At 27.7% G+C, this 10,441-nt stretch overlaps 1 protein-coding gene across 2 annotated transcripts; it reads right to left on the bottom strand.

Annotated features, from left to right (window-relative positions):
- Window positions 1–4,102: 4,102 nt before the first annotated feature.
- On the bottom strand, window positions 4,103–10,099 carry LOC126837152 (acyl-CoA-binding domain-containing protein 5). Of its 2 annotated transcripts, none has more exons than XM_050570981.1 (8): window positions 9,753–10,099; window positions 9,345–9,536; window positions 6,389–6,582; window positions 6,060–6,195; window positions 5,647–5,738; window positions 5,403–5,559; window positions 5,174–5,280; window positions 4,103–5,104 (listed from the first exon to the last, which is right to left on the bottom strand). In XM_050570981.1, the coding sequence occupies exons 2-8, from the start codon at window positions 9,451–9,453 to the stop codon at window positions 4,970–4,972; spliced, it is 930 nt and encodes a 309-aa protein (XP_050426938.1). In that variant the 5' UTR covers window positions 9,454–9,536; window positions 9,753–10,099; the 3' UTR covers window positions 4,103–4,969. The 2 variants fall into 2 exon arrangements, with proteins under 2 accessions (XP_050426938.1, XP_050426939.1); XM_050570982.1 differs by lacking the exon at window positions 9,753–10,099 and adding an exon at window positions 9,611–9,632.
- Window positions 10,100–10,441: the final 342 nt, after the last annotated feature.

Genomic DNA, 10,441 nt, shown 5'->3' with positions numbered 1-10,441 from the left:
TGAATGACAAACGCCTACAATGTCGTTTCTGGGTTCTGTCAAGGTACACTTACAATAAGTCAATATTTATTCACATTATAGTAACAGTATATGCAATTGTATATGTATAATTGTTCATGTCAAGTGCATGTGGGCTGAGACTAAAGAACCAAAATAAATACATATAATACCTGTATAAATTTGTTTTCATTAAACCAACACTGTCACTTTTGGCAAATGGATAATTTAATCAAAGGATTTGTATTATGTACTGAGGTCAAAGAGTGCGTGGGCGTGCCTCTATTTCAACAACAGTAGCTGCTGTGTTATTAAATGGCTTTTTATCTGCATTATTTGTGTACAAGATAAAATGTCAATAATAATTTTTTTAAATATATATATATATTTTAATTATATAGGAGAATTGATCAGGGAAAGTGGATAAACATTTTTAGTATTTCTCAAAGTGCAAACTTTTTCGTACTAATGATACCAAACGTTGAATATCTCACTTATGGAAGGGAAGTTATGGGTATGATTGTTATAGCATGCGCTATGTTAGTATCAATAACATAGGTAGTCTATATAAATATTTAGACAAACTCGGATATTAAGTCAGACAAATGATTACTTGATGTCTTTCACTTATATTTTTTTTTTACCTGGGATCGAATTTAAGAGTTATAATTTTTAAAATCAATTTTGGTAAAACTTTTCTCTTTTTAATAGGTCTCTATAAAAGCTTCTGTACAGAAGTAAGTTTAGTTATAAACAATTTTTAAAATATTAGTTAATAAAATAAAAGTTATGAAAAAAAAATGTAAAAACAAAACCATGTTAATTTTTTGTGAACTTCATTAATGATACAACATTTTGACTAGGAAAGATACATTATTTGTTTTTGTCGAGTTAGGAAAATATTTCCAAAAACTTTTAATAAACTGTTCTTTTATTCTAATTGCTGTATTAGAACTTTTTTGTTCCACAATCGTTTTGGAATTTGTGTTTTACAGTGTCAAAACTCGAATGTACACAAAGTATTAATAACAAATCATTTTTCAATTTGACTAGTTAACTTTCATAATTAACACAATTTCTATATGATTAGAAAAAACCGTTACTGTTTAATTAAGCCAGACTTTTCTCGCAAGGCGAATAATTGAGTTTTATATTTGTTTTGGTTTTATATTTAAGAGAAATAATAGATACACGAATTTGTAAACTATTATAAAAAATGAAAAAAATAGTAGTAAACTACAACAAAGAACGTACAATAAGTATTAATTTCATACTTAAGCAGGGATTATGTTAAAAAAGTATGTTTTATCTTTGAGCCTTGCTATATTATATTATCATGTCTTGTAGAATATATAATTACAATGTTAAAAACCATTTGGATGAAAACAAAATATATTAAAAATCTGTATCGACTAACAGCCACAGCGGGTCGCATATACAGAAACTAAATAAACGCACAAGTATATAGTATATATTAGTATAATATTATATAATTAAGTAAAACTGTCCTTAACTAGTATTAATGCGATCGGTGTTCAAAGAAAAGTTGAAATTGTGTGCGGTGAAAGTGTTTATTGCTAACTGGACACAAATAAAGTCAATCGAGCACACCAAAAGTGACATTATAATAATAATAATACAGAATATAGAACGTGGTAATAATATTAATAATAATTGTAAAGGTAATAAAAACATTTGTAAGCTGATTTTATGCCGTTATGACAAGTCCTATTATAACAGTTGTTTATGTCTCTCTGACAGAAAATCCGGTTTTAAGCACACAACGTTATTGTAAATAGTGTTGGAATAACAAAAAAAAGAGTGGTAATAGCTAACAAACATTAACATTATGCAAAAAAACGCAAAATGGTCATATTTATAGATAGTGTTTACAATCTAATGATGTTATGCAAAGTAGTAAATTATTTGAGTCTACTCAGTTGGAAGCAATACCTAATATATTATTATCATTATTATTTCTTTGGGAAAATTTAATGTCAAACAAATACCGTTTCTAAAATGAGGTTTAAATTAGATTATTATGGTAAATAATTTAATAATAATTCTAAAAAACAATTTTAAGACACTCAAATTATTATAAAATGCTTAACAAATTTAATTATTTATCAGTAAATTATTTATGCCTCATAAACAGTTGCATTGAACTTAGCAACTTGGTTGGATATCTATTGAGATATTAAAATTGTTTGACATAAAAAACAAGTGAACCCTTTTTTTTAATGGATATAGGCAAAGAATTTTTTTGTATACACATTTTGAAACGTGTTTTTTTATAATTCAGCATCTTTACTTAAAGATGGAAACTCAATGACAATTCACTGTCATAGAACTGAAAAAAAAATAGTGTAGCGTTTCAAACATAAATTTGACAACGCTTATTTAAATACATAACATGTAAATTATTTTTTACGACAATCTTTGATTACACGCTGTACAACAATACAATTTTTTTTTTGGAACAAGAACCAAATAATTGATTTTCTTTGGATCGTTTAATTATTTTTGAAAGCCCTTCCAAAATTGTAACCAAAATCATAATTTTGTATTTTAATTTGTGTTAAAAAAAATAATTATAAACATCTACATAAATTCTGTGAATAGTTCTGAGTTCAGCAAAGAAATTAGATTAAATAACTATTTGAAATACATTTTAGAAAATTATTCTAACGTACAGCGCAGGCGAAAAAAAACATTAAAAAGGCATTTTTTCCAACTTTGGAGGTGATTGAACAATAACTATATAGACATTCTAGTCAAAATCTGAAGCCAGATTCGGATTCAGCGAAAAAAAAATACAAAATTACATGTTGTAAATGTATAAAAAATACCACTTTATTAGTAGTTACTATCATACCTTAAAAATGTTTTTCTTATTCGCCTATTGACCTATTATATTAATTATGTAAATATTAAATAATAATTCTGATTGCATCGCGAAAGGACAACAATTATAGTTTTAAATTATTCAAGCAATACCTAGGTACCTACCGATAGCAGTAGACAATAATATGTTACTGCGTAACTCTTTTATATTTCTTTAAGACAATTATTTAGGTATATGGAAAATGTTTGTTTACCCGTTTGTTCAAAAGTAATAAGTATAAATACTTGACGTTTCATTAAGATCAAGGTGATCTTATTGGAGAGCACCCAAGGCGTTGTTTATTTTTTTTAAACGAATTTTTGAATTACATATTTATTATGTTAACACGTTCCAGCTTCTTCTTAGTAAAACCTAATTGTAATTTTAGTAATGCCAATCCATATGGTGTACAAATAATTTAAAAAAACCATAACACTAAAAGAAGGTCAACGTATTTAAATGTTTAAATTTAAATATTTTTGTTTATATATTCATAAAAATGAAATTAACATTTAAAGCGATTCATAAGAAAACGATTAAAAATGTATGGATTTACTTAATCATTTTTATACTGATGGCATTGAGATTATTTAACAATCATAAAAAGTAATTAATTACTTATGTTATAAGAAAAAGTAACAAATTAAAAACAATAATTTGTTTAATGATATCATTGTGTATGATTAGCATATTATTATTTTATTTATGCATACTAGATTTTTAAGTAAAAACGTTTTTTTTTATTTATTAAAACTTTTATGGAAACGTTTTATTTTCTTAATCATTATGAAATATTTTTATTCTGCTGAAATTTGTTTTTTTACTCTGATAAATACAAGCATGTTGTTTGAATATAATCTACACCTAAAACAATTGAATAGTTAAATTAGGTAAAACAATAACAAACCTAAAAATCTAAGTGGACTTAATTACGGCAATTTTTAAGAGCTAACATTCTTACACGTTATTATTAAAACCCTTAAAAATTCATAATGCTAAAATGTAAAACGTTGGAAGTATAAGTGTGTAGGGAAAAAATTAAAAAATGCACTTGTTAGCTACTGTAAGCCATTCAATCAACAGAGAACATTGTTACAGTTAAAATATTACTATAATAATTCATGTTATATTCCATTTTGATAACATTAAAACGTGTATAAATATATAAAATTGTAATAAAAAAAAAAAACAATAAGATTCAAATACAGATCATCAATAGTATAAAGACACTCCATCGATTAGCTCATAAAAATAATATCACTAACGCGTAACTAAAAAAATAATAATAACTCTATATGGTTTGATTAAACTATAAGTAAATACAAATTAACTATAACAAATGTGATGTATAATATTAAACCAGTAATAAATTATATCATTGATGAACAAAACAAAAAAAATTCTATAATAAAATTTATTAACAGTAGCACAACAATATTATATATATATATATATATATAAAAAAACCTATAATTGTTTTACTAAAATATAGGGATTCTAACGGGAATAAAATATCAATAACATAATTTTTGAAAAGCTAGAAAAAAAAACCACCATTTAATATTTATCACATATTGTGTGAACATTCAATAGAGCTAGATACCTTCGATTTTTATCATTTATATTTTATTTCAATTTATCCATCGTTTGGCATAAATTACCGACAGATTTGATACTTAAAGTAATACTAGTATTACAATGGTAATAACAATAATGACGATGATGACAATAATTAAATAGTTATAATGAAACTACCAAGTCTTAATAATTCGGTTAAATCCCAATCATGGCCATGATAGCCTATTAGGATGTATTTGTTCAACGATTACCAAATTATCATTAAAAACATTTTGAATAAAATATATTTTAACTATTTATAGATCTGAAGCTTTCTAGCACCGAAATTTCTAGACAACTGTCGGGGGTTGACTTTGATACACTATATCTAAACTTAACTTAAACAATGATTATAGTCTAGTCATATGTGTTTTTGGTCATGTGTTGACCCATCTTGTCAATATTAACAGATTAGATAGCCAAACACTATTTAAGAACAAATTTCCTACTGAAAAAAAAAAAAAAAAATGCTTAAGCTTTATGTTTATTTCGCCTTTGAAACCAAACAAAAAGTAATTGGACAGCAACCGGCCATCCCAGTAGGAGCAACATCTGCAACGCATTGCGGCTATTGAATAGGTGATGTTTGCGTTTCTTAACAACATCCTGTAACAATAATTATCAGTTGTAGAATTTAGTTTTAAGTCTCATGCAAACAATCCGGTAATGGCTTACTTGTTTGTTTAATTTTAATTCTAGTTGCAATACTCTATTGGCTACCACTTCTAAATCGTTTTTCAAACAGGTCACCGTTTTCTTAATTTGTAGTTGAAGATCATCGACTGAAATAATAATATTTTATGACTATACCTGTAGTTGAATAGGATTGTCGTGTAAATGTAAAAGGTAGTAAAAGAAATAGGTAATTAATTATCATTCTAATTCAAGTTGAACAAGCATTTACTTTCACTCGAGTCAATCCTTTGGGTGTGTTTGATTCCGTTTTGTTGAATGATCGGAATTGGCTTTTCTACGTCGTTGGGTAACCGATAATTTTGGTTCTCGACGGGTCCGAAATCATCATTGTTGTTTTGCAAATGTTTTTTAAGATCACCAGTCGACTAAAACGTTAAATTCTGAAGCTGGTATCAAGGCGGTTTTATGTACTCATTATTGTACCTATTATGAAAACAATTTTCATTTCTTACTTCCATAACATCATGAAAACATTCTTCGTCAATGTCCATATCTAATTGTGACTGTTCATTGGGTCCAACGTTGTTAGACAACTTAGTTTTTCCTAGGCAAAAAAAAATATATATATACATATATACTTCTAAGAAATTAGTACAAAAAAAGTTTTTTTCATAATTTTTAAAAATTGTAATTTTAGTTAAAAGAAGCTAGATGAGGATATTATAAAAAACTAAAATATTCTAACCGTGATTGTGGGTTCTGTTATGACAAATTACAAATTTGTATATTTGTAAATGTTAAAATAAAATTGAAATAATTAATTAATTTAATAAAGAGAATACTGTTATTATGGCCAAAAGTATAGTCTTAGTCTTACACTAAATAATTGATAAAACTAATTAACATAATAAAAACCATAAATTACTCGTATAGCTGCCATTTCGATTGCTTAATGGACCAACAGCCATTTCCAGATCATCTAGGGAAACTGATTCGGAAAACGAATCTAAACTCGATACAAAGTCGGCTACTGGATTGGTGTAAGCCATAGTTTCAACAATCTAAAAAACATTAACACAATTTAATCAAAATAAACCTAAATATCATTGTTTTCAAAAACTGTACAGTCATTGTTTAGAAAATTATAATTTATAGTTAAAAAGCGCATTACCTGGGCAACAATTAAGTAAAAAAAACATTACAAAAATAAAAACTGTTTATCGTAACTAACCCGACTAAAATATCAATAATTACCTTTTTGAGTTCGTCGACGTAAAGCTGCATGGCCTTTTCTTTAGACATGTCACGTAGGTTGTCCCACGCTTGCCATTTAGCTCGATTAACAATATCCCAAAAGTTTGGTTTCGGCTGGTTGTTTGGACCTATTGTACCCTGTTTATAGTAGGCGTAAAACCGTAGCATCAGTTCTTTTGACGGCTGATACGAACCTGTTAAACATCAATCATTATTATTGTAATGATAAAGTATAGACATAAATATATGTGACAACATGATCTCACTACCTTTGAGTAGTTTTTTGCATAAAATAAAAAATATTTTAGACAATACCAAATGGCGTATGGAACAGATTGAAATGTTGAACCTCAACAACATGGTATTTTTTTTTAGTAAAACTATAAAATTAGTTATAAATAAGAATTATAATTTTTAAATCTTTTAACGTAATCAATTCAGATTTTTCAAAAGTAACTGTTACTGTATTAATGATATTAATTAATGCTGACTATTTGGGTTTCCTTGCCTTCTTGTATTTTTTTTTTTTTTTTTACACTTTAGTTTGTCACAATAGATATGCTAGCACATCAAATTTGGTTTGTTTAAGAGTGTGGGGATATGCTGATGATGCAAATTGAAAAATGTACATCAAATCGTCATGTCACTTAATTTGTCATTTAACTTAATTTATCGTCATGGCACATTGAAGACACATTGAAAATACATAAAATATAAGGTAATTACTTTTTTATATGCACTAACGTTTTGACCAACTATTAACACCAACAATGTATTGTAAAAATTATATCTATGACCTAACTTAATTTTTGTAATCCGATATCTATTTATTAGGTACAGTTTTTATTAAACAAATTTGAAATCAATAAGAAACAATATTTTGAGTATACTAAAAATTGTGTCGTGTAGTAGAATAATAACGAATGCTTATTTTAACATTATAGAAAAAAAAAATAGTTTTGATTTAACCATGTTAATAGTGTACTTTTAATTTACAATAATTTGTAACTGGCAAAGAAATATAATGCCATACAACCGATATAATTATTTGTATTAAAAGTAAATAGTAAGAAGTTACACTAGAGAATTTTTTAAAAAGTAAAACAATTTACTTGAAATTAGTATAAAATATATATTTTTTTACTTATACTAAATAATACCAAATTCCTTTTCTTTTTCTAAGTGGATAAACGCTTTCTCCTATGACTCTTTGCCACTGATTAAAGGAATTGACTCACTTTACTATTCGCTTTATCTCTAACATCACATTCATAACCTAATCAAACCCCACTACTTTTATTATTCTCACATCGTAATATATTTTAATATAGACTATAGCAATTTTATTTTATAATTAATTGTTATTTTACTAGTCAATATAAATTGGTTGGTGAAGTTGAATTCTTACATTGATGAAAAAATTTAAATCGTAGCTTTCAGCATGGTTATATACAAAAAATATTTCCAATAAAATCTGTTAATGGACATTATGTTTTGGTTTTTTATAAAATGCATCACAACTCTGTGGGTGTCTGGATTTGTAACAACACTATAAAGATTTTTCTTGGTTAACCATGGGAGGGCTTTTTAGAAACTATCAAGGCCTCCGTTATAAGGTTAGGATCAACATTTAACGATTCCAGTTTGTTTCCATTTATTATTTTTTTTTTTTGCTTTTAGGTAAAAGTTAAGGGATGAATACTTCATAGTTTGGGTATGCCATGCTAACAATAGTTACGGTAAAAACAAAGACAACAATTAAATGAAAAAGACCAAAAAAAACGTTGGATAGACGTAAAGTGGCAAGACTACAGTTGTGACGGTAGTGTAATTATTTTTAATTTCACTTTTATCAAATCGAGAAACCTCTAATGTATACATTTTTAATTTTCATTAACGTTTGACTAGTTTAATTGTAAAAATGAATGTATGTTTTTCCCACGTAACTGAAACCTATTATATTCATACTTTATTATAACTTTACACTTAGTAGGTCACATATTGAATGAATACCTAATTACATCATATTGGTGGGAATCAAAATCAACCATTAACTACAAGATTTCTTTTTTGAAAAAAAAATTGTTTTTTTAGTTTTGCGAAAAAAGCCAAATTTTGAAATGTTCCAAATATGAAACATTGTGCAGTAAAGGGTTAATACCAATAATAACATAAAATTAAAATTTAAGTTTACTAAAAAACACGCTATTGTTTTATTTCAAATGTTTAGTTAATAATCTTATAAATATTGTACACTGCAGTTATTTTTCAAACTAAAAAATTAGATTCAGTCACTTGTTAAAAAAAAAAAAAATTCCTACTAATAAGAAAACATGACTATACTCATTTGAACTTGGCAATTGAACTTTGAACAATAGTTCTATTTAAATGCATACATTGTGCTTGAATAAATTTAACTGGGTTTTACATTAGTGTAATATGTATATAAACAGTTATATTTATATATATAAATATTGGACTTTGGATCGTAAACCTGTTGATCAAAACTGATAATGGACATTGGACAAGTGACATTAACAAAAAGGCTTATGGTATAATAACATGTAATAGATAGGCCTTAACCCCGTTAGAAGTTATCAATCATTTACGGAAAGTATTTAAAAATTAAATTTATTTTATTCAAAACCAAATGTACTAAAACTACAAGAAATAAAAAGTCTTTTGACCTGGATTCATAGCAGTTTATTTAGTTATTCTAGATCACTATTTGTACAATAAAGAAATTAATATTTAAACCCTTAACCATAAAAATAATACACTTTATGTATGTACGCAATTTGTACTTTACTAGAATTTCTAAAAAAAAAAATGGGTGTTATTGGGTTTATGAATACTCTAAAATAACTAACTGGGTCAGGCCTTATTAAAACACCCACAATAGCCTATATTTTTACAAGCCAAACATCCGTGGTTGCCTGGAGCTGTGTGCGCTTACCATTTTTGGGCAGACTCCTGATGACGTTAACGGCGGCCGTAAACCTTTGTTCCACTGACATGTCGGCGTCTGCGGTCGCAGTAGCCTCGTTGGCCGATTCGTTACACATAAAATCTACTTTAAAGTCACGTTTCGAGAGCAGTGTGCGATCGATGTTGATGACAGCGGCGCTACAGCACTTTTCTTTTCATTCTATAATAATTATAATTTTTTACAACGGTCACTTATGTTATAATTATATTATGTTAATTTATGATTGTAGTTACGATCAGCCAATGCATATGTATGGGTAGACTAGTGTGGGTATACATACACTACTCACACACGGCTGTCTGTGAATTATTCAAAACGAACGTGACAGTTTGTTCGGTTGACATGATTATTATTATATTATCGAGCGACACTTACTGGCAATCGATTTTCGGCAGAACTAATATTATTGTTTCCGTCGGCCGTTGCGGGTAAATGGCAGACGAATAAAAAAAAAAAACGTAAAAATTATTAAACAAAAAAGGATTCTTTTATTAAAATTATACAGGTCGCTTTAACATTTCACGCACAGAACAAAGATATTAAATGAACAGTTATAATTTTTTTAGTAGTGGCTTAATATAATTCGATAATACACTATTGCGTTATCTAATAGCAACAACGTTGCTGCAGTTTGCGGTTGTAAACACTGATAACAGTATTTTGCTACCAGAAGAGAACGGTCGCCGCTCACCGCACAGCTGCAGCAACACAATCTCGACTGAACCGTAATAGGTAGGTAGGTAGGTAATAATAATTATTATTAATTTTTTTTTTGCCGGTCACCGCTGACGCAAGCGGTCCGAGAGATTATCTCTATGGCGGCGGCCAACATGGAGGTAAAAATAACACTTAAAAATAATACCTGCAATAATAATAATATACAGCTGTGGTTAGCTGTTGTCGATTCGTGTGTGTATATGCGTAGCTCGTTATAATATTATGTCGATGGGAGAGAACATAGTACATACATACATATTTTGCGGCGGTGTTTATGTAATTAATGCACGTAGAAAACCCGAGAAAACAATCAAGGTCGCAGCCGAATTGTATAAAGTATGTCGACA

The sequence above is a fragment of the Adelges cooleyi genome, unplaced genomic scaffold, assembly GCF_023614345.1.
Source record: "Adelges cooleyi isolate 19-005CV unplaced genomic scaffold, UGA_ACOO_1.1 ACOO_flye_CR_arks_rails_tigmint_CR_PRNA_247, whole genome shotgun sequence".
In the NCBI taxonomy this organism is placed as follows: domain Eukaryota; kingdom Metazoa; phylum Arthropoda; class Insecta; order Hemiptera; family Adelgidae; genus Adelges; species Adelges cooleyi.
The sequence above is the reverse complement of the archived record's forward strand: the minus strand, read 5'-3'. Positions and strand labels throughout refer to the sequence as shown.

Coding starts and splice junctions, on each gene's coding strand:
- LOC126837152 (XM_050570981.1), bottom strand. CDS start 9,453: ATGTGTAACGAATCGGCCAACGAGGCTACTGCGACCGCAGACGCCGAC. Junction 6,583..9,344: donor CAGGAGTCTGCCCAAAAATG/GTAAGCGCACAC, acceptor GATGTTTAACAG/GTTCGTATCAGCCGTCAAAA. Junction 5,105..5,173: donor AATTAAAATTAAACAAACAA/GTAAGCCATTAC, acceptor TTATTGTTACAG/GATGTTGTTAAGAAACGCAA.